The 25,385-nt window shown below is 42.2% G+C and overlaps 1 protein-coding gene across 3 annotated transcripts in view; it reads left to right on the top strand.

Moving 5' to 3' along the window:
• The window catches only part of LOC306852500 (transforming growth factor beta-1-induced transcript 1 protein-like), a 122,462-nt gene that overhangs the window by 3,878 nt on the left and 93,199 nt on the right, over window positions 1-25,385 (top strand). For 2 of the 3 annotated variants that reach the window (XR_013782617.1, XM_079389393.1), the window contains exon 2: window positions 24,661-24,815. Coding sequence is in view for 2 of the 3 variants with exons in the window: in XM_079389393.1 (XP_079245519.1) it covers window positions 24,661-24,815 (155 nt within the window). In the remaining variant the exon portion in view is untranslated. Of the gene's footprint in view, window positions 1-17,603; window positions 17,634-24,660; window positions 24,816-25,385 lie in introns of all 3 variants that reach the window. The other variant, XM_079389392.1, reaches the window with a different exon arrangement.

The raw sequence follows: 25,385 nt of genomic DNA, 5'->3' as shown, positions 1-25,385 counted from the left end.
AAATACTTTTCCCAGCCTTTAATGCATCCAATTCCAATTGTTGCTTGTTTTGGGGAGTTTCTGCCTTTACTCTCCTCTTCAGCTGGTGAAATTCATGTTCATTTGGATTTAAATCTGGAGATTGACTTGGGCAATCTAAGACTTTCCATTTCTTTGATCTTATAAATTCCTTGACTGAACTGGAAAGGTGTTTAGGGTCATTGTCCTGATGCAATATGAAGTACTTCCCAATGAATCTGGTGGCATTTTCTTGAATATTGGTAGGCAAGATGGTTTTGTACCCTTCCAAATTTATTCTACTACTGTCATCATACATTAAGTCATCAGTAAAGTTAAGAGGGCCTGTTCCAGAGACAGCCATGCATGCCCATGCCATGACACCACCTCCACCATGCTTTACAGATGAGGCTGTATGCTTGGGATCATTTGCAGTTCTCTTTTTTTTTCTCCACATTTTTGCTTTCCCATCACTTAGATAAAGGTTCATCTTTGTCTCATCAGTCCATAAACACAGTTCCAAAACTCTTCTGGCTCACCTTTGTGCTTTTTTGCAAACTCTAATCTTGCCTTTCTATTTTTGGTGCTGGTCAGAGGTTTGCATCTTGCTGTGTAGCATCTGTAATTCTGTGTCAAAGTCTCCTGAGGACAATATATTGTCAGAGCATCACTCCAGCTTTCTGGAAGTTGTTGGTGATTTTACAGACACGTCTTTTAGGGTTCATTTTCACAGATTTTATGATTTGTCTGTCATCAACTACAGTTTTTTTTCTCAGCCGATCAGGTAGTAGTTGGTTGCTGGTGTCGCTGGTGGTTTCCAAACTCTTGATTTCTCCATGCCCTTTGTTTTTGCTATAGCTCTAATTGACTTCCTCTTTTCTTTTAGCATCCAAATTGCTTGCTTTTCTCTCAAAGTCAGCTCCCTCATCTTCATCCTGGTTTGTGTGTATCATCATCAAATGCAAGATTCAGAATACAGAATTAATGGATATAACTGATACGACACATTCCCTGCTTTTAATATCTGAAGATTTAATGCAACAGGACATAGCTGATCATTTAGAAAGACCTGTGAGGCAACTGTTCCAATACTTATGCTCACATCAGATAGGGGGATGAAACTCAAAAATGCTGATCTTCTTAGCTGGTAAAATATCTGTGTGTTGAATCACCAAATAATAAAATGTGACATTCTATAGTTTTGTCTCATATTCATCTTTTAATCATATTTGTAAATGTCTTGGCTCCACAGTCAACAGAGCAATTTTGTCTTTACTGTTCCAGTACTTTTGGAGGGCACTGTATGTATTTTTATATTACATGCACCTCATTTTCGAAAATAATATTAATGAGCAACTCACATAAGCACGTTCATAATTTTATGTATTTATTCGTTTATGTATTATCGCCGGTTCTCCGCATTGGATTGTGGAATAGTGCTTCAGCAAGTGTACATCGGTTGTACACTCGAAATCAGAATGCATTGTGGGTAAAAATTAGTGAACGAATGTAGGGAATGCAAGTAGGGCTCGCTGCAGGGGGCGTGGTTGGATCCACATCTAGGGGGTGGAGATTGGTAGGTTTAGGGGTGGAGATGGGTGGGTTTAGGGATCAGGGGGTGGAGATGGGTAGGTTTAGGTATATGTAAGGTGGGAGGAGTTGGATCTGGATCCAACCATGCCCCCTGGATCTTGTGGGCTGGAATGAAGTCGTTCACTCAGAATTCAGACAGCACTACAAAATGGCTGACACCCGATATAGTGCACTATACAGTGGATAGGGAGAGGTTTCGGACACAGCTTTAAAGTCGGCATAAAGAAGTTGCGATTGTCTTTTCTTCTCTACTGTGATGTATATACGAGTGAAACGGCATCTGCAATGAAAGGTCGGGACGTGATTTTCGAGGGGGGGTGGCGTTTCATTTCCAACTTAGGTTTATTTGGAAATCAAAGTGATTTCTATATTTTATCCATTTAAAAGACTACAAAAGCAAACCCAGTTCTGCACATAAACCTAGCGCAATATATTTGTGTCTATGGTTCGCTACGCAATGCAGTCTTTTGTGATTGGCCATAATACCTGCTGACTGCAGCCAATAGAAATGCTTCTCTATCGGTGTGCCGTGCGTGCGGCTCCTCACAGCACAGATCGTGAAAGCACTAAGCATAGTCAGTTTTGTCATTCATTATAACAAACGAAGTGTAGAGACGATGTAAATAATAGATTCAGTGTGCAATATAGAGAGCTTCATTAATTAAAATGGAAGTTTGTGAGATTACGATGAGCTAAGACAAGTGACAGCTTTTAAAGGGAGTTGTACGACAGTTTTATACATTTTTGATTTTATGCAAAAGTTAATATTAAGTGACTTACATTTTAGGAACACTATCATCTGATTGTGCTCTATTTCGTCAACGAAAATAGTTCCAAACAAATCACAGATGAGCCGCTGCGTATCTCCAAGCAAACACAGTGCTGTTTTGTTTATGAATTAATTTTTGCTTTTGAACAAATATAGTGAGTCAATGATTCAATGACCCATTCATAGAGAGAGTCACTTGCTTCGTTCCTAAACAAATCAGCCGTTTGAATGAATCGATTGAATGAATTATTCAGTGACAAAGACAGTGACTTGCTGCCACCTACTGGCGGTTTCAGTTTCATTTTGAAAATATAAATTGAGTAATTTAAATCGTTTAATATTTCTATATTCAAAACCTTATATTTAAAACATTAATTTCATAACATTGTTATTATGAAATGCATTAATACCACCTCTGAGTCTTGTCAAAAAATCTGTGAATATTCATTAATGCCACATTTGTGCTCTTCTGTGCCGTGCAGAGATGAATTGTTGATGAGGATTTCATTTGACTAGTGACTTATTCTTCCTGATTGTATCTTATTATTTTAATTTAATTTATTGTTTAATTAAGATTTTCGATAAAAGTTTATAAATCTAAATTTTTTTGGCACAAAAGATGACATACTACATTTAATAAAGTTAGAGGCATTACAAAGGTGAAAAAATAAGGAGTCAAATATCGCCTTTGGGAACGTCAATTTCTGTCATTGATCAGAAGGTGTTCCTTATTTTTATTTTTAAGTAGGAGTACAAGTGCTCCTAAAAAAAAGGTAAGCGGCGTAGAGTCCATAAGAATGTAAAGTTACCTTTTAAAAACTAATTACTTACTTACTTACTTTTGTCATTTAGCAGACGCTTTTGTTCAAAGCGACTTACAAATAAGAAAAAGTAACTAAAACTAAAAGTTACAACTCTATAAATACTATATACCTACATATTTAAGAAAATAAAGAAATTAAATAAAATTGACACATGCATATACCATTTCAATAATAAACAAATAAATGGAAAAACTAAAATAAAAAGCGATACTTCTATCCCTTGCCGGTGTCCCTGCCCGGTGGAGTCGCACGGTAGAGTTGATGGTCTTTACACTCTAGCTTCACACGACGACTGCCGCGACTGCTGCCGTGGTATAATAACCTTTTTTATACCAATCCAACAAATCATCATTTTAATTCAGCTGGACCCACTTTCCTGTTAATCAACTAAAAATGGCCAAGCAAGTGCACACACTGACAAGATACGCGATACAGTACGAGACCAAATGCGATTTCAGCAAATTGAATGTAAAGTTACCTAATAAAAACTAAATTAACTTTAAATTTAATATTATTGTCTTAATATCCAAGAAGGTTTAGAGAAAATATGAAATAAGATTAATGTTACAGATTATAAAGTGTTTTATAATTAAATACTCCCGAAAGGTCATCTAAAATTACCATTATCCCCCCTCCCCCACTTCCAAGCTAGAGTCCCCTCCAGTGAATTTTGGCCATTTGCACCACTGCGTACTCCCTCATAACTGGTGTCAGTGCTATAAAGTGAAGCATCAGGGGCACGTTCGGGCTCACACCAGTGCCCAACGTTTTTCTACGGTTTCCGGGTTGAATGACATGTTTCCAGGAAACGGTCTGCAATGGTGTTTGAGACACGTTTTCTCTTGTTTGGTGGGTGTGTCAAAATTGTCAGCCCAATCAGCAGCAACATGTATATAAACCACGCAGTATTAAAGAGCGGAGTGTCTATTTACACTAAGTGCAAATAGCCCATCTTGTTGGCAAAGGCTATTTACACTAACTCCGCCCACTAACGTGTGATTGGGTTAGTCAACAATAAAAAAAGAAGTTAGTTCAACATCAGTTTCAGTGGTGTAGATGGTAAGGCGCATGCTTTTTGACACGATCAACCCGAGTTCGAGCCCACCTTTTGCCAAACATTTTTTTCTCCCTTTTCAAATCTCATATCGCATCAGAAAGGCATTTATTTTCAATAAAACTGAAGGAAATAATCAAAAAGTTGAAAATAAAGTATCGGGTAGAGTTAGGGTAGGTGTAGGGAGGGCTTTATTGTCCCAATAAGGTGGCATCCATTTAATAAATTTGAATTAAAATTATAATTTACACTCAGTACGTTATTATTGCGTACTGTTTTATAATGTACTACAATACTGAGGTGCAGATAATTGCCACTATTTGCAATAAGTAGTATAAATAGCAGAAAATCTTGCTATTTTAACATAGTGTAAATAGAATCTATAGCTATTTGCACTTAGTGTAAATAGCATATTGTTAAAAAATACTGCTATTTTCACTTGGTGTAAATAGCATCTGTCACTAAAAAAATATGCTATTTGCACTTGGTGTAAATAGAATCCATTGCTATTTGCACTTAGTGTAAATAGAATCCATTGCTATTTGCACTTAGTGTAAATAGAATCCATTGCTATTTGCACTTAGTGTAAATAGAATCCATTGCTATTTGCACTTAGTGTAAATAGAATCCATTGCTATTTGCACTTGGTGTAAATAGAATCCATTGCTATTTGCACTTGGTGTAAATAGAATCCATTGCTATTTGCACTTGGTGTAAATAGAATCCATTGCTATTTGCACTTGGTGTAAATAGAATCCATTGCTATTTGCACTTGGTGTAAATAGAATCCATTGCTATTTGCACTTAGTGTAAATAGAATCCATTGCTATTTGCACTTGGTGTAAATAGAATCCATTGCTATTTGCACTTAGTGTAAATAGAATCCATTGCTATTTGCACTTGGTGTAAATAGAATCCATTGCTATTTGCACTTGGTGTAAATAGAATCCATTGCTATTTGCACTTAGTGTAAATAGAATCCATTGCTATTTGCACTTGGTGTAAATAGAATCCATTGCTATTTGCACTTAGTGTAAATAGCATCTGTCACTAAAAAAATGTGCTATTTGCACTTAGTGTAAATAGAATCCATTGCTATTTGCACTTAGTGTAAATAGAATCCATTGCTATTTGCACTTAGTGTAAATAGAATCCATTGCTATTTGCACTTGGTGTAAATAGAATCCATTGCTATTTGCACTTAGTGTAAATAGAATCCATTGCTATTTGCACTTGGTGTAAATAGAATCCATTGCTATTTGCACTTGGTGTAAATAGAATCCATTGCTATTTGCACTTGGTGTAAATAGAATCCATTGCTATTTGCACTTGGTGTAAATAGAATCCATTGCTATTTGCACTTAGTGTAAATAGAATCCATTGCTATTTGCACTTGGTGTAAATAGAATCCATTGCTATTTGCACTTAGTGTCAATAGAATCCATTGCTATTTGCACTTAGTGTAAATAGCGTCTATCGTCTATCGCTATCGCAACACAGTGCATGTATCCCCAGAGATGAACATTGACTAACACAAATAATTAAGCCAGACAGAGTAGTGGGAGTGTGTTGTATAAATAGTCCATAACAATGGGAAACAGCTGAGGGTTGAACACATTGAATCGGAATATCAGATTGTCCATGACATAAGCAAGTTTGTGAATATATTAAATAAAAAAGGAAAAACGGAATAAAAGAGATCCATCTGTCATACAGTGTTATTGTGACCACGGTGTGTCAAGTGACCATGGAATTTTGTCGCGTCGCCATGGAAACAGTCAGGGCAAATGTTCAAAAATAACACCTTAAAAAAACTCACTCTGGGGGGACTGCTAGAATATTTTAAACTCACCACTGAAAGGATTAATAAACGTTTTGCACCGTTTTGTCAGGGTTGAACACAGGCTTGGTCTTTCACACCTTAGATTTGAAAAAGACTCCAGAAATGGGCGTGTAAAACTGTTGAAAAGTGGGAGTGTAGAGGGTGGGAAGAGGGGAGAAAACAACCAATAAAACAGATCTACAAACACACTCATTATACAGACAGATGAATATGAAAATATATTTAAAACCGACAGAATAATGGCATAGTTACTTTTTGTTTACTCTTCTTTGTATTTTCAGTCTATATCATTGTTTGCTGTGTATCACAATAAAATCCGTCGCGTCATCGCATTCATGATCGAGCTTCTTTCTGCGTGCGCGAGTCCGCTAGGTCCGCTATGTTATGCGTGACGTAAAAATCGTCATCGGAGGGTGTGTGCGGACGGTCCGCGCGCCTTCCATTTTTTTCATGCTACAAAAGCACCAACTGCGCATGCGCAGGCTGTGCGAAGACGCTCGTTGCTACCCGCACTTCTACAATCCGTCGTTAAAACAATATAAAGACAGCCAGATGTGCAATAACTCTGGACAATTGTTTGTTCACATGTTTGTTTACTGTTCAAGCCGATCTACTGTACATGTATGGAACACGTCCGCAGAGCGGACCACCAGCACACGCTTTCTGTAGTATAAATACTAGTAGTCTGCGTCCGCGCTGTCCGTGTAAGTCCGGGTTGCACACGTGGAAAGTATAACATCGGCTTCAGACGTACTGCTGTATCAGGGCCCTTATTCGCGCATATTTCATTTGAAAAAGACATGATATAGGCGCGCGCTCCACATATTGTCATATGAAATATTGTTGCGGTCATGTTCACAGAAATGAACCTACAGCGCGAAGCTCTTTCAAGAGAATTAAATTATCCGCTGTAAAACGACCTCATGCATAATACAGCGCAGTGATTGCATGGTAAGAGTTCATTCTCATGAATAATACTGAGAACAGTGTTGCTGTAACGGAACAGTCAACACAGAGGTAAGTAAAACAATCGGTGCTTTATTCAGGTGCTCAGTCACACAACAACGGTGAGAGAATTCCAACCCAGGTGAGTAACACTTCGTGTGGATAATGGTGATAGGTGATCGGTGATTCTTATAATGTCTCTCTTGTCTTGGCAGGTCCCTAGAGATCGATGTGCCAGGACTGCGGGAGGTAGCGGACAGCCACAACAGCCAAACAGGATCTGATGATGGAGAGGGAACGAAGAAGGACAAGGCAGAAGGTAAGTAGCAGGTAAGTAATGGTAAGAGAGGTATACGCAGCACTATGGCTTCGTAGAGCGTCGGTCCTTGTCGCAGGTACAAGATCGGACACTGAATGATCTGGTGAAGGTGCTTATATGTGGCTGGTGATGATGGTAATAACGAGGTGCAGGTGCTGGTGATTAATAGTCTGGTGAGGTGGAGCGAGGTAATTGGCTGGGAGAGGAGCCTGGTCCTTCTGTGACAGTACCCCCCTCCCCACGGGCCGCTCCTGAGGGCCGACCTCGGCGTCGTGGTGGTCTGCCTCGGCCTCGAGGTGCAGGACAATCTGGATGAGCAGCTTGAAAGTAGGCTGGGATCAAGAACATCATCCCTGGGGATCCAAGACCGTTCCTCCGGGCCGTAACCTTCCCAGTCCACCAAGTACTCCAGTCTGCCACCACGACGCCGGGAGTTTAAGATGTCACGAACCTTGTAGATGGCCCCGTCGTCGATGATAAGCGGGAGAGGGGGTTCCTCGTCAGGACCAGGCTCTGGAGAAACAGAGGGATAGTATGGTTTTAGTAGAGAGACATGGAATGTGGGATGGATTTTGTATTGTGCCGGGAGTTGCAATTTGTAAGTGACCGGGTTGACCTGTTCCAAGATGGTGAAGGGGCCAACGAATCTGGGACTCAACTTGCGGCTAGGCAGGCGCATTCTAATGTCCCGTGTAGAAAGCCATACCTTTTGACCCGGCAGGTAAGTGGGAGTTGGAGATCGACGGGCATCTGCGGTGATCTTTTGCCTGCGCACAGCCTGCTGCAAGTGATGGTGTGCGGAGTCTCAGACTCCCTCGCTCTCTTGGAACCAGTGATTCACTGCAGGAACATCCGAGGGTTCCCCGGACCACGGGAACAGGGGAGGCTGGAAACCGAGTACGCACTGGAAGGGAGTGAGTCCAGTAGAGGCTTGCCGGAGAGAGTTCTGGGCGTACTCGGCCCAGCCAAGGAACTGGTTCCAGGAGTTCTGGCGGCTATGGCAGAAGGTTCTCAGGAATCGCCCAATTTCCTGGATTTTTCGTTCAGTCTGCCCATTTGACTGAGGGTGGTATCCGGAGGTTAGACTGATGGTCACACTTAGGAGAGAAAAGAAGGCTTTCCAGACACGGGAGATGAATTGGGGTCCTCTGTCGGATACAATGTCTTCGGGGAGACCAAAATATCTGAATACGTGGTTGAAGAGGAGTTCAGCTGTTTGCATAGCAGTAGGTAACCCAGGCAGAGGAATGAGTCGAGTAAACTTGGAAAATCGATCTATAATAACCAGGATGCATGTGTGGTTGTCGGATGGTGGCAGGTCGGTTATGAAATCTACTCCTAAGTGTGACCAGGGGCGATTAGGAATGGGTAGAGGTACTAACTTGCCAGCAGGAAGATGTTGGGAACTCTTGGCTTTGGCGCATCTCTGGGCAGCCCTGAACGAACCTTCTCACATCCCTAGCCATGTTAGGCCACCAGAAGCGATCTTTTAGCAGCGAGAGAGTTGCGTTGGCCCCTGGGTGACCAGTAATAAGAGATGTGTGAGAAGAGTGAATGAGTGGAGTGCGCTGTGTCCGAGGAACATATTGGTGGTCTGGAGGACAGCCCGGCGGATTGGCAGGAGGAGTGTCTGAGACGACTGGTGGAGAGGACCAGGCAATGGGGTTCACAATTATGTCGGTAGGTAGAATACGTTCTGGCTCATCAGCAGGTTCATCTGGAGAATGAATTCGTGATAATGCATCAGCTTTGATATTCTGAGTACCTGGGCGATATGAAATCTGGAAGTGGAATCGGGTGAAGAATAGAGCCCAGCGTGCTTGACGGGGGTTTAGACGTCTGGCCTCACGGAGGTATTCTAGGTTCTTATGATCAGTGAGTACAGTGAATGGTTGAGATGCTCCCTCTAGCCAGTGTCTCCACTCCTCCAAGGCTAACTTGATAGCTAGTAGCTCACGGTTGCCGATGCCATAATTCCTCTCCGCCGGGCTGAGTTTTTTGGAGAAGAAGGCGCATGGATGGAGTTTAGGAGGTTTCCCCTGCTGCTGGGACAATACTGCACCAACCCCAGTGGTTGAGGCGTCAACTTCCACTATAAACGGTAAGTTAGGGTCTGGATGGACTAGGAGTGATGCCGTGGTGAAGGTCTCTTTGAGACGGTTAAAAGCATTGGTTGCATTGATATCCCAGGATAGGGTCTTCTTACTGCCCCGCAGGAGATCTGTTAGAGGACTGGTGATGGTACTGTAATTTGAGATGAAGCGACGGTAGAAGTTTGAGAATCCAAGAAAACGTTGCAGCTCTTTGATGGTGGTTGGACGTGGCCAGGTTGTGATGGCTTCCACCTTCCTCTTGTCCATGCGAATGCCACTTTGATTAATGATGTAACCGAGAAAATGGATTGAAGACTGGTGGAAGAGACATTTTTCGGCTTTGAGGTACAATTGAAATTTCCTGAGTTGTTGGAGGACCTCCGCAACGTGGTGGCGATGTTCGGCCAGGCTCCGGGAATAAATGAGGATGTCGTCGATGTAAACGATGACGAATCGATGTAGAAACTCCCGGAGCACCTCATGCATAAAGCCCTGGAAGACCGAGGGGGCGTTGACAAGCCCATAGGGCATAACCCGATACTCATAGTGGCCAGTAGGGGTGATAAAGGCTGTTTTCCATTCGTCCCCCTCTCTTATGCGGATGAGGTTGTACGCGCTGCGGAGGTCCAGTTTGGTGAAGATGGTGGCACCGCGGAGTTGTTCGAGAGCCGCCGGGACAAGAGGAAGGGGATATCTGTATTTGACGGTGATTTGGTTTAGTTTACGGTAATCCATGCAGGGTCTTAAGCCTCCATCTTTCTTGGCGACAAAGAAGAAACTGGATGCAGCAGGGGAAGTGGATGGTACAATATATCCCTGGTTAAGGGCCTCCTCAATATACTCCTCCATCGCCTTCTGTTCAGGAAGAGAGAGGGGATAAATCTTACCCCGTGGTACTGGTTCACCCGGAACTAGGTCTATTGCACAGTCCCATGGCCGATGAGGTGGTAAACGTGATGCGCGCTTAGGGCAGAAAACATCGCGGAATGCTTCATAATCTGGGGGAATTTCCACCGACTGCTTCTCCACAGGGCTCTCGATACTGGTAGTCAGGACTGGAAGATCTTGGGCCATGATTGTGGTTTGGGTAAATGTGGGAAGCAACGAGGAAAGCAATTTGTACCCCATCTTAGGACCTCTCCAGAGGTCCAGGATAAAATGGGGTTATGTTTCACCAGCCAGGGCCGACCTAAAACAATATCTACGGTGGATTGTTCTAAAAGGAGCAAATGGATGGATTCGTGATGTAACAGTCCAAGACGAAGTAACAGGGGACCTACACTATATCTCACTAGACGACGGGTGAGTGGCGTACCTGTTATGGCTTGGATTTGGTAAGAGGTCTCGGTCGCAACGGGAGTGAGGTTGAGCTGACGGCAGAGCCTTCCCGAGATGAAGTTCCCCGCTGAACCGGAGTCAAGGAGGACTGTCACGGGCATGAGGTGAGTATTGAGGACAATATTAGCACAGGTAGATAAGGGATTCATCTTGTCGATTTGCGGTTGAACGCCAATCACCAGAAGTCTAGGTGGTCGAAGGGTGCAGGACTGGATTATTAGTTTATATATTTGCTCGCCAACCGTAGAATCACCCGGGGAGTTGCTGAAGACTTCTTTAAAGTGGGCGAGGAATTGAGGATATGACTGCGTAGCGGGTCCAGCCTGACTTAGGATCGTCTCAGCCCATCTCAGCGCCGGGCCCGTGAGGGAAGTGATAATGAAGGCTATTTTGGCTTGATCAGTAGAGAACATCTGCGGGTGTAAATCAATAGTTAATGAACATTGAAGCAGGAAACCGTTGCACTCCTCCGGATCACCTGAATAGGGCACTGGTCGGGCCATGGGACTGGCGAACATTATAGGCGAAGAAGAGGTTGTTGCGGAAGTGACTGAGGTAGGTGCAGAGACCGGTCGTGGTGGTGAAGAAGGACGGACAAGTATCCTCTTGAGTGTGTCAACCAATTCCTGAAATGGGTCGCTCGTACTCATCCTTTAAGCCTTCTTGGTCCGATCTTCTGTAACGGAACAGTCAACACAGAGGTAAGTAAAACAATCGGTGCTTTATTCAGGTGCTCAGTCACACAACAACGGTGAGAGAATTCCAACCCAGGTGAGTAACACTTCGTGTGGATAGTGGTGATAGGTGATCGGTGATTCTTATAATGTCTCTCTTGTCTTGGCAGGTCCCTAGAGATCGATGTGCCAGGACTGCGGGAGGTAGCGGACAGCCACAACAGCCAAACAGGATCTGATGATGGAGAGGGAACGAAGAAGGACAAGGCAGAAGGTAAGTAGCAGGTAAGTAATGGTAAGAGAGGTATACTCAGCACTATGACTGCGGGAGGTAGCGGACAGCCACAACAGCCAAACAGGATCTGATGATGGAGAGGGAACGAAGAAGGACAAGGCAGAAGGTAAGTAGCAGGTAAGTAATGGTAAGAGAGGTATACTCAGCACTATGGCTTCGTAGAGCGTCGGTCCTTGTCGCAGGTACAAGATCGGACACTGAATGATCTGGTGAAGGTGCTTATATGTGGCTGGTGATGATGGTAATAACGAGGTGCAGGTGCTGGTGATTAATAGTCTGGTGAGGTGGAGCGAGGTAATTGGCTGGGAGAGGAGCCTGGTCCTTCTGTGACAGTTGCCAACTGCTTTCAATTTAAAGTAGCTAATAGCTAAATGTCACTAGATTACATCATAATGGCAAATTCACTGATCTATATAAAGATGAATATAGATCAGTGGGCAAGATAAAACCTTAGATAAGGTTTGTCCAAGAAGTTGCTATATTTGTCCCTAAACTTTTGAAAAAAAAGTCTCAAAAGGGGTGGGGAAGTAGCTAAATCTAGCTACAAAATCCTAAATTGGCAACACTGACTGAGAATAGCTAGGAAATCTGATGATAGAAACGCATACTCATTAGCCATGGCAACCAATCACCACTCCAGATTAAAGCATATACAAGTGATATAGGCTCAACTTTTCTTTTTGAACCGGAACGAAATTGCTCAAAAAAAAAAAAAAAAACCTTTTTCCTTAATAGACATAATCAGTGCCATTTCTTTCACAGATGTGCAACCTCTTCATGTTAACATCTCAAAAAATGTGTTTTAGGGTTTCATGACCCTTTAAAAGCGTCATCAGCTGCGCTAAAGGGATCTGCCCTTATGTTAAGTTCGTAAGGCATTCATAATAAATTAATAAAGCAAGATGCTCTGTTGAAATATGACATGTATGGTTTACTTAAACCGCAAAGGTAAAATATAAATGTAAATTATTATGACAGATGGGAAGGGGGAGGAGAATTTATGTGCTTCAGTTTTTTGCCGAAAAAGACTTCTGCATAGGATGCACCTGTATCCTCGCTCATGACTCCTCAGGAAGCCTCCTCACAGTGCAATTAGAGAACTGAGATGACCTACAAGATGGTAGCAAAGAACTTATACTGACAAAAAGTGAAAGCCAATAAAATGTTCCATTGGAAATGTTTAACTGGGTGGGCCAAATGTGTAGCATATGAAAACTGTCAAATTGCCAACAAAAAATACAAGGTTCATTACACAGTACTTCTGAAGCATGCATTAACATTAGTAATTTGTTATGTTAATGTTCATTTCAAAATTTACTAATAAGACACTATTAAAATTAAAAGTTGTATCTGTTAACATTTACCTGAGCTAAGGTTAAGAAAGATGAATAAACACAACAAATGTATTGCTAAGGTTAGGTAATGCATTAACGACAATGATCTAGCACAACGTTTATGTGCTTTCCACAAAGGAAGTATCTGTTTAGCGGATCAAACGCTGTACTTATGCTAATATGATGCTTCAAACACACTTGGTTCAGAAGTTTACGATCGATAAATCCAGCACCTGCAGGTGATCTGTCGGGTTTCATTTGTAGACCGAATAGACTTTTACTTTTTAAAGAATTGATCTGATTTATGTTTGCTTCTCTAGGCTATTTTCAAATTTAACTTCATAAACTTGTGCATTTTACTATTATATCCTTAAGTCGTAAACATAACATTGTGGGTGAGACTAACAGAAATGGACGAATCATCATTTTGACAAGTGTGATGTACCTATAGGAAGAGTAGGAAAATTAACGACCTGCAACTGACCATGAAAACGAGCATTTAATATTTTTATTAAATATATAAAGTTACAGTGAAATAAGACGTTTATTATTATCGTTTAATAAATTACATCCATTTGGAAAATTACCAGCTTCTCATTGGGTGGGCCACAGATGAAAGTGGGTGGGCCCGGGCCCACCCAGGCCCACCCATATCTACGTTACTGATTTGCGAGTAAAATGGAGCTTCCTGAAAACTTTCTTCCGGATTCACAAACGCTTCGTAAACTTCCGATTTGATAGTTAAACAAGCATATGTTAATGAATTCCAATCATTCGTAAATCGGGCACTCATTCACAATTAGCATAATCTCTATGAATTACAGCTTTGCAAATAGAGTGGGGGAACTATGACATTACTTTGTAGGCGGATCGGCTGTTAGCATGAAACTGGTTCCCTCGACAAAAAGCCAATACGATTTTTCCATAGGCTATTGGATTATTGCAAAAAATAAGCTCTGTGTTCAACCATAGTTCATGAAATTTACTCGTTTTGCCCATCAAGATAATCTTCACAATATAATATAACTTTGACGAATTTTGAAGCCTAAATAAAAGCGCCAGAACTTAAAAGTTAAACTTAGGCTATAAACGAACTACGGCACCATGATCGCTCGCCTTCAACGTCATGACCACCGCGCTCCCGACAACTTTTTCAAACTTATTTTTAACATGTTCAGTGAAACGCATTTACTCTGTATATGAATTTTAATCCACGAACCTTTTCATATAAACTGGAATAAATGCAAAACTAGAGCCAAACTGAAATGAGACATTAGTAATTCAGCCATCAGTCTGAAGGTCTGGCTACGCGAGACTACCACCAAAGAGTATAGAAGCCCAAGAGGTGAAACGCTGATGCTTTTTTGGTAACAGCCACTAGGTAGCGCTTCGATAGTGCGGCCACCATTTTGGAGTGAAAATTCCAACAGCACAAATACACAGAAATAGACAGAATAACAATGAAGGAGAGGTCAAAGTGAAATAGAAGAACTCAATGTTGGGCAATCCACTGCAAATCAGTCCATCAGTGTGACAGTAAAAATCTTGCCTTTCATAATTTTTTCAAAGACCCTGACAGGTGATTATTCACAAAAGTGTAAAAATATTGTGTGTTTTGAAGTGGAACGTAGCGCTATCTTATGCACCTGCTAACTTTAACTGTTTTTAGTCTAGTAGTAAACTTAATTCCTTTTAGGAACAGGAACAATATTTTGCTGAGTGTGTTATTGTGCTTATATCTTAAGGACTACTGTGGACAGCTGACGCCTAAAGTTTTTGATATTCTTCATATTCTGTGTGGTCAGTTCACAGCAGTGATCGAAATTAATCTTTTCCAATAAGATTAAATTGAGTTTTACCTTTTATGGGCATTTTTACCTTTTATAAAGCTATTTTTTCTAAAAGTGTGTATCATCTTTTGAGTCAAATTCTTACATTTAATCAGTCAATTACAATAATACATTTAGGCTGTTACTAAACAAATTAAATCAGTATCAAGAAAATTAATCTTTGCAGAAGTTGCATATGAAGAGGCATTTAGATGTATTTATACATGTTAATGCAGCTTACAGGGACATGGAATGCTTTAACCTGCAGTTACAAATGCATAAATAATGTTTTGATATTTTAAACATGAAATGTTGAATACTGATATTTGAAATTATTTTAAAATTAAAAGGCACTTTAAGTGTAAAATTAAAACCACCAGTAGGTGGCAGCAAGTCACTGGTAAGTGAGTCATTGCGATTGAACCGAATCATTTAAACAGTTGATTCATTCAGGAATCCACAAAGGAAGTATCTGTTTAGCGGATCAAACGCTGTACTTATGCTAATATGATGCTTCAAACACACTTGGTTCAGAAGTTTACGATCGATAAATCCAGCACCTGCAGGTGATCTGTCGGGTTTCATTTGTAGACCGAATAGACTTTTACTTTTTAAAGAATTGATCTGATTTATGTTTGCTTCTCTAGGCTATTTTCAAATTTAACTTCATAAACTTGTGCATTTTACTATTATATCCTTAAGTCGTAAACATAACATTGTGGGTGAGACTAACAGAAATGGACGAATCATCATTTTGACAAGTGTGATGTACCTATAGGAAGAGTAGGAAAATTAACGACCTGCAACTGACCATGAAAACGAGCATTTAATATTTTTATTAAATATATAAAGTTACAGTGAAATAAGACGTTTATTATTATCGTTTAATAAATTACATCCATTTGGAAAATTACCAGCTTCTCATTGGGTGGGCCACAGATGAAAGTGGGTGGGCCCGGGCCCACCCAGGCCCACCCATATCTACGTTACTGATTTGCGAGTAAAATGGAGCTTCCTGAAAACTTTCTTCCGGATTCACAAACGCTTCGTAAACTTCCGATTTGATAGTTAAACAAGCATATGTTAATGAATTCCAATCATTCGTAAATCGGGCACTCATTCACAATTAGCATAATCTCTATGAATTACAGCTTTGCAAATAGAGTGGGGGAACTATGACATTACTTTGTAGGCGGATCGGCTGTTAGCATGAAACTGGTTCCCTCGACAAAAAGCCAATACGATTTTTCCATAGGCTATTGGATTATTGCAAAAAATAAGCTCTGTGTTCAACCATAGTTCATGAAATTTACTCGTTTTGCCCATCAAGATAATCTTCACAATATAATATAACTTTGACGAATTTTGAAGCCTAAATAAAAGCGCCAGAACTTAAAAGTTAAACTTAGGCTATAAACGAACTACGGCACCATGATCGCTCGCCTTCAACGTCATGACCACCGCGCTCCCGACAACTTTTTCAAACTTATTTTTAACATGTTCAGTGAAACGCATTTACTCTGTATATGAATTTTAATCCACGAACCTTTTCATATAAACTGGAATAAATGCAAAACTAGAGCCAAACTGAAATGAGACATTAGTAATTCAGCCATCAGTCTGAAGGTCTGGCTACGCGAGACTACCACCAAAGAGTATAGAAGCCCAAGAGGTGAAACGCTGATGCTTTTTTGGTAACAGCCACTAGGTAGCGCTTCAAAAGTGCGGCCACCATTTTGGAGTGAAAATTCCAACAGCACAAATACACAGAAATAGACAGAATAACAATGAAGGAGAGGTCAAAGTGAAATAGAAGAACTCAATGTTGGGCAATCCACTGCAAATCAGTCCATCAGTGTGACAGTAAAAATCTTGCCTTTCATAATTTTTTCAAAGACCCTGACAGGTGATTATTCACAAAAGTGTAAAAATATTGTGTGTTTTGAAGTGGAACGTAGCGCTATCTTATGCACCTGCTAACTTTAACTGTTTTTAGTCTAGTAGTAAACTTAATTCCTTTTAGGAACAGGAACAATATTTTGCTGAGTGTGTTATTGTGCTTATATCTTAAGGACTACTGTGGACAGCTGACGCCTAAAGTTTTTGATATTCTTCATATTCTGTGTGGTCAGTTCACAGCAGTGATCGAAATTAATCTTTTCCAATAAGATTAAATTGAGTTTTACCTTTTATGGGCATTTTTACCTTTTATAAAGCTATTTTTTCTAAAAGTGTGTATCATCTTTTGAGTCAAATTCTTACATTTAATCAGTCAATTACAATAATACATTTAGGCTGTTACTAAACAAATTAAATCAGTATCAAGAAAATTAATCTTTGCAGAAGTTGCATATGAAGAGGCATTTAGATGTATTTATACATGTTAATGCAGCTTACAGGGACATGGAATGCTTTAACCTGCAGTTACAAATGCATAAATAATGTTTTGATATTTTAAACATGAAATGTTGAATACTGATATTTGAAATTATTTTAAAATTAAAAGGCACTTTAAGTGTAAAATTAAAACCACCAGTAGGTGGCAGCAAGTCACTGGTAAGTGAGTCATTGCGATTGAACCGAATCATTTAAACAGTTGATTCATTCAGGAACGAAACACCGTCATGTTGCTCAGAGACACAAAACAGTGCTGAGCCTATGTTTATGTTTTTTTGTTTGTTTTGTTGGCGAAATAGAGCAAAAACGGCCAATATTGTGTCTAAAAGGTAAGTCTCTTGATTAACTTTTTTTTATTTATTGAACCGTTGTATAAAATCACTATCACATTTGTAACCATGCTGAATTTTTAAGAAAAAAACTGCACTCTTCGTGTGATATTGAATAACTATATGAATTTATATATATAGGCATGTGCATTTTCTGCCCCCTTATCGTGAATTATCTGATCATTCTTAATGCATATTAATAGACTGAATCATGCAGTGAGAGAACGCACTCTAAAGTACGCGCACTAAGTTAGTCTAACCTGACTTCATATTCTGTGTGTGTTTTGTTTTTGCAATATAGAGCTTGGCAAACTACGTCACGCCGAGTCAGATTCCGCCATGTTTTATGTAACGCTCAGGAGCACACAGTGTAAACGCATGCAAATCACCACAGAAAAAAGCAGACCGTTTACTATTAATATTTTTTTTTTAAAACCATCTAACATGCTCTTAGAATAAAACGGACTAATAAGTAAATCTCTTTAAATAATAAAAAAAAAAAACGCTCTGTGGTTTGTCTGAGAGGCTGCATATATTTATTATTCAGTCTCCTTCACTACAGTGGTGCTGATATAGGCTAACTGCTAAAACACTTTGATTAGAGCAGCAAAACCATGCCTATTTTTTAAAGGGGATAATACATAGCTAGATCTTAAACAGTGGATCGTTTAGCATTGTTATATATCACAACATTGCCCAGTAAATCTGCTCAGTGTAAAGAATTAACCCATTATAGAGGTAACAGAACTTACTATAAGCTGCTTTGAATCAATGTTTATTGTGGATTCTGTGCAAATAAATAATGAACCAAGTTGAAGATTCCTTATTATTAGAGATGCCGAACAATGATAAACGATCAAATAAATGAATGAAACTTAATCCTTACAAACAAGTGGCCTGGGATCAAAGAGCTGCCACAGATAATATTTCCATATATGATTTTCTTTTATTTGTGTTACGGGGCTGACGAGACGTGAGACATGCGGATCCATATGCAAGGCTTTATTATAAAACATGGTCAGAAACAGGCAGGGTCAGACAGTGGCAAACAGGTATGGCAAGGGCAAGACACAGCAATCCGTGGAGCAAGCGTGGGTCGATGATCAGCGAACAGTATCCAAAGGGGCAATGCAGAGAGATAATCCAGTAGCGAAAGCAATAGTCCAAACGGGGAGCGAACAGAGTCCAAACGGCAGAGGTGAAGGGTAAATCCAGGAAACACGGGCAGGGTCAGACACGGCAAGAAAGACAAGACAAGGCAAGACTAAGACTAAGGCTCCGTAAAGTAGCTATCCCTGGGAGAGTGATAAGTGCTAAACAATTACAGGAACAAAACAGAAACACGGAATGGCACGGTAAAGCAGCTAGCGCTAGGTGAGCACTAAATGCAGATCAATACTCGGCCCTGAGCAAGAGCAAGTCCCAGGCTTAAATAGAGAGTGAGTGATTGTGAAATGAGCATCAGGTGTGTGTGATGTGTGAATGGTGACAGCTGTGATCTGTGCAATGCATTGTGGGAAATGGAGTCCAGTGTGTTGTGAGTGAAAGTCAATGTGGTGAACGGGTGACCTCTGGTGGTGGTTAACCGGGAGAGCATGGACCAGATTCGTGACATAGCCCCCCCCCCCAAGGAGCGGCTTCCAGACGCTCCTAAATAATCCAGGAGGGCGGTGGAGCGGAGGCGGAACAGGGGGAGGGACGGAGGGCCAGGTCCTTGAGGAAGTGGGAAGACCGGGGATCGGGGCAGAGCAGGACATCCAGCCGGAACCGGAGACCAGGACAGAGCAAGAGCCCACCAGGGCGGAGCAGACGGAGCAGGAACCCACCAGGGCGGAGCAGATGACCACCAGACCCGAGCAGAAGACCACCACGGCGGAGCAGACGACCACCAGACCCGAGCAGAAGACCACCACGGCGGGTCAGACGACCACCAGACCCGGGCAGAAGACACCCATGGCGGAGCAGACGACCACCAGACCCGAGCAGAAGACCACCACGGCAGAGCAGACGACCACCAGACCCGAGCAGAAGACCACCACGGCGGGGCAGAGGACCACCAGACCTGAGCAGAAAACCCTAGCCAGGAAGCAGACTGGGCAGGAAACCATGGCAGAGTCTGAGATCTGGGGGAAACAGAGACAGACAACACAGGGAGAGCAGAGACAGACAATACAGGGAGAGCATTCATGATCACAGAGGGCGTGGCAGGGCAGGACGAGGATTCATAGAAAGTGTTTTTAGCCGTGACAGGACAGGGCGAGGGTACACAGACGGCCTCTTTAGCCGTGACAGGACAGGGCGAGAGCTCACAGACGGCCTCTTTAGCCGTGACAGGACAGGGTGTGAGCTCAGGAACGGCCTCCATGGCCGTGACAGGGCAGACCATGAGGTCAGGAACGGCCTCCATGGCCGTGACGGGGCAGACAGCGAGTTCAAGAACGGCCTCCGTGGCCGTGACAGGGTAGACCATGAGTTCAGGAACGGCCTCCATGGCCGTGACAGGGCAGACCGTGAGTTCAGGAACGGCCTCCATGGCCGTGACGGGGCAGACAGTGAGTTCAAGAACGGCCTCCGTGGCCGTGACGGGGCAGACCGTGAGGTCAGGAACGGCCTCCGTGGCCGTGACAAGGCAAACAGTGAGTTCAGGGACGGCCTCCGTGGCCGTGACAGGGCAAACAGCGAGTTCAGGGACGGCCTCCGTGGCCGTGACAGGGCAAACAGTGAGTTCAGGGACGGCCTCCGTGGCCGTGACAAGGCAGACAGTGAGTTCATGAGTGGGCGCCACCACCTCGGGAGGTTCTGCAGTGGAAGCTGCCACCTCTGGTGGTTCTGCAGTGGACGCCGCCTCTTCTGGAGGTTCTGGGGCAGACTCGTGGACTGAAGAGGCCTCAGGAGCAGACTCGTGGACAGGAGAGGCCTCAGGAGCACAGTGTGCAGCCCACACACTCAAAATGGCGACCGCCATAACGGGAAGCACTGAGGTCAGGGGAACGGTCTCTGTAACAGCCAGGGTTGAGGCCCTGGGAATGCCAGCTACTCGCACCGACATCAGTGGTGGGTCCATCATACTGGATATCAGAACTCTAAGGACTGACCTTGAATCTGTGGTAACAGCCTCTGGCAGTTCGGCGGAGGCGTGAAGAGACTCTGGCTGAGGAGCTGAGGCGTGAAGTGACTCTGGCTGGAGCACTGAGACGTGGGCAGACTCTGGCTTGACAGCGACGGCGTGAGCAGACTCTGGCTTGACCGCGACGGCGTGAGCAGACTCTGGCTTGACCGCGACGGCGTGAGCAGACTCTGGCTTGACCGCGACGGCGTGAGCAGACTCTGGCTTGACCGCGACGGCGTGAGCAGACTCTGGCTTGACCGCGACTGCGTGAGCAGACTCTGGCTTGACCGCGACTGCGTGAGCAGACTCTGGCTTGACCGCGACTGCGTGAGCAGACTCTGGCTTGACCGCGACTGCGTGAGCAGACTCTGGCTTGACCGCGACGGCGTGAAGGGGTGTGGTTGTTACCACCATTTCGCGAGTGAGTGCGGTGTCACGTTCCTCCGCGACACCCACAGTGAACGGAGAGCCCACACACAGCAAGGCATAATCCATGAACTGCGCGAGTGACGAACGCGGACCCTCTTTAAAGAGTTTAGTTCTGAGCGGTTGATTAAGGCCATCCCCAAACAGATCGATCAAAAAACAGTCCGGCAAATCAGAGTCATTAGCTAACGTTAAAAATTCCTCGATGCACTCCTCAAGTGATCGGGTACCCTGCTTAAACCGTAACAAAAGAAAAGCGATGTCCATACCATTCTCCTGATCTTCTGAAAAGCCGCTGGATCCTTGAGTGGCCGAGTATTCTGTTACGGGGCTGACGAGACGTGAGACATGCGGATCCATATGCAAGGCTTTATTATAAAACATGGTCAGAAACAGGCAGGGTCAGACAGTGGCAAACAGGTATGGCAAGGGCAAGACACAGCAATTCGTGGAGCAAGCGTGGGTCGATGATCAGCGAACAGTATCCAAAGGGGCAAGGCAGAGAGATAATCCAGTAGCGAAAGCAATAGTCCAAACGGGGAGCAAACAGAGTCCAAATGGCAGAGGCGAAGGGTAAATCCAGGAAACACGGGCAGGGTCAGACACGGCAAGAAAGACAAGAGAAGGCAAGACTAAGACTAAGGCTCCGTAAAGTAGCTATCCCTGGGAGAGTAATAAGTGCTAAAGAATTACAGGAACAAAACAGAAACACGGAATGGCACGGTAAAGCAGCTAGCGCTAGGTGAGCACTAAATGCAGATCAATACTCGGCCCTGAGCAAGAGCAAGTCCCAGGCTTAAATAGAGAGTGAGTGATTGTGAAATGAGCATCAGGTGTGTGTGATGTGTGAATGGTGACAGCTGTGATCTGTGCAATGCATTGTGGGAAATGGAGTCCAGTGTGTTGTGAGTGAAAGTCAATGTGATGAACGGGTGACCTCTGGTGGTGGTTAACCGGGAGAGCATGGACCAGATTCGTGACAGTTTGTAGTGTAGATTTAATATACAAATCACTGTATATTAAATCTACAGAGATCAATTATTAAGCCATATCTTATTTGAGATGTTACCGAGTTTGTTTAACTTAAATTCCGAGTGTGAATGTAGACATTTTAAAGGCTATTATTTTATGTTTATGTGATTCAACTTAAGATCGCGTTGAATGATTAATGCTTACTGTATTAACAGCGTTAATCAAAAGCAGAGGTATTTCATGCAGACACTGATAAGGGCTAACTTATGGCATCTATTAATGTTTGCAGGAAATACCTCTGCTTTTTCAGCTTTCTAAGACCCCCCCCCAACCCACCACCACCACCCTTGACCGTAATTTTGCAATCATGAAAAGATTGGGTCTAAGGAACAGGTTGTAAGACAACTGGCACAGAGAACTTTTCGAAGACCTTGTTTTCCATGAGAAGAAAGACGAGAAGAGTGGAATGTATTTGGGTAGAAGTTGGCTGTGAGTGCAAAGAACTGGTTGCTAAAGGTTGCCAGCTTATCGATGACATAGCTGGCAGTCATCAGCAGTCAGAGAGGAAGTGAGAGTAAATGGAGGGGGACAGAGAAGATAGGAGAATATGAATTGTTTTCAGGTGTTTATGATCTTGTTTCGTTAGTATTAGACCTTGTCAGTAGAAACACAAGAAATTAAAAAGATGGCAGGACAGGATGATACATGCTCAGTTCGGCTGGATCTTTTACCTTGCTCCAATTATTCTCAGCAGCTCTAAGCCTGGTTCTGTGGTCACAAAGAACATCTGTTAGTTAAGGGCTGCAGGGTGTTGCAGGTACTGACCTGGATGTGAGAGAACAGATATTACCAAAGAAGGATGTTAGGGTGGAGTATAGATAGATTTAAGTGACTTTGAATGTGGAATGGTTGTTGGTGCCAGACGGGCTGGTCTGAGTATTTCAAAAACTGCTGATCTACTGGGATTTTCATGCACAACCATCTCTAGGGTTTACAGAGAATGGTGCGAAAAAAAGAAAATATCCAGTGAGCGGCAGTTGTGTGGACGAAAATGCCTTGTTGATGTCAGAAGAGAATGGGCAGACTGGTTAAAGATGATAGAAAGGCAACAGTAACTCAAATAACCACTCGTTACAACCAAGGTATGCAGAATACCATCTCTGAATGCGTCGAACACGTCGAACCCTGAAGCAGATGGCTACAGCAGCAGAAGACCACACTGGGTGCCGCTCCTGTCAGCTAAGAACAGGAAACGGAGGCTATAATTTGCATAGGCTCACCAAAATTGGACAATAGAAGATTGGAAAAACGTTGCCTGGTCTGATGAGTCTCGATTTCTGCTATGACATTCAGATGGTAGGGTCAGAATTTGGCGTAAAGAACATGAAAGCATGGATCCATCCTGGCTTGTCTCAACTGTTCAGGCCATGTCCATCCCTTCATGACTACAGTGTACCCATCTTCTGATGGCTACTTCCAGCAGGATAATGCACCATGTCACAAAGCTCAAATCATCTCAGACTGGTTTCTTGAACATGATAATGAGTTCACTTTACTCAAATGGCCTCCACAGTCACCAGACCTCAATCCAATAGAACACCTTTGAGATGTGGTGGAATGGGAGATTCACATCATGGATGTGCAGCCGACAAATCTGCAGCAACTGCGTGATGCTATCATGTCAATATTCAGATTGATGTTTCTGTGTCTGTAAAGGCATCTCTCTCACTGATTACTTACGATCAGATTCAAAATGGTCAAAACATGATCTACATATATATGATCTACATATATATGATCTACACATATGATCTACATGTTCTCTGATCCTTCCATTTATGCCGATCGTCTTGTATTCGGCCCTGTAAGACCCGGAAGTCCCGTAACTCATTCAGGACATGCGCTAGGGCTTTCCTTACCGTAATATACCTAGAACACGGATTGCCGTAAAAACTCGTCAATGGTGGTGAAGCGTTGTCTCTTAATTGATGAGATATCTCGTCAGTGGCGGGGAAAGAGTTAAATGCATATTGCTGACCATGTGCTGTTTTCCTAAAGACTTTATTATTATTATTATTATTATTTATTTTTATTTTCTTTTTTTGCAGTTCTTCATTGTAAAGATATTTGCAAATTAATTGCTTTGGGACAATATAATTGTCAGTTTTCTTATTACCAAGCAAAAAAGAACAACTAGACCTACATCAGAAACCATCATGTGACACTTACAGTTACTGTGTGAATGGAGTTGTATAATTCAATATAATAATTCAGTAATAATAATATAGTTTAATATATTAATGTTTTCAGGTGACCTTGAAATAATTGTTGGGCTGAACACTTTCAGAAGGTGCAGCAACAAAAGAAATGATAGCTCAGTTTTACACATTTTTTAGTATGGTCATTTTCAGGTCCCAGTTCTATTTCCCCTTCTGTCAGTTTTGTACTACCCGGTGTAATAAACTCTCTCGAAAATGAAATAAGCCAGTAATGATGATCTTTCTCTATAACTCTTTGTAGATGCCCTTCTTGCTGATCTGGAAAATTCAGCCTTTCCTCTGGGTCGCTATCCTGTTCTGCTCACCTCTGACCCTCCAGTAAATTCTGATCCCTCATCCAGTCCTCAGGATCCTGCCCAGAACCGGCCACTCCCTCCAGCATACACCCCGAAACAAGTATGCCATGAGATGAACACAAATCAAAAACAAAAACACATCAGATATGATTTTTCTAAGCAAAATGTGTGACCTGTGCTGGCAAAATGAGTCACAATAAGCAAAAAAAAAAAAGTTTTAATTATTTTCACATTAATTCCATTAAAAGACCTTCAAAATTATATGATTTGTTGGAATCGGACGAAAAATGACTGAGCTACACCCGTTTTAACTTGACAAAGTCAGCAAAGTCAGTTCTGAGAAAAATCAAGAAGTTTTCTAAAAGGTTCCAAAGCAAAATAACCTAGCAATGTTGCATCGTTTCCTCCACTTCCTTTCTTAATATTTATTATTATTTATAATCACAATATAGCCATTTTAACTTTGTTATTAAATAGAACAGATACAAAAAAACCCAACAACAACAGTAGAACGAATATAAGAAATAAACAAGTAGGCCTTGTGCATTACTTTTTCATTTTACATCTAAACAAAATAATTCAAGTAAGTAAAACAAATAAAAGTAAAAAATAACTTCATTGTGTTCATTATAAATAAATTGATTAATAAAACTACAAAAGCAGTTCAATC

The sequence above is a fragment of the Barbus barbus genome, assembly GCF_936440315.1.
Source record: "Barbus barbus genome assembly, chromosome: 32".
Lineage (NCBI taxonomy): Eukaryota > Metazoa > Chordata > Actinopteri > Cypriniformes > Cyprinidae > Barbus > Barbus barbus.
Note: the sequence above shows the minus strand (reverse complement) of the source record. Positions and strands in the feature narration are given on the sequence as shown.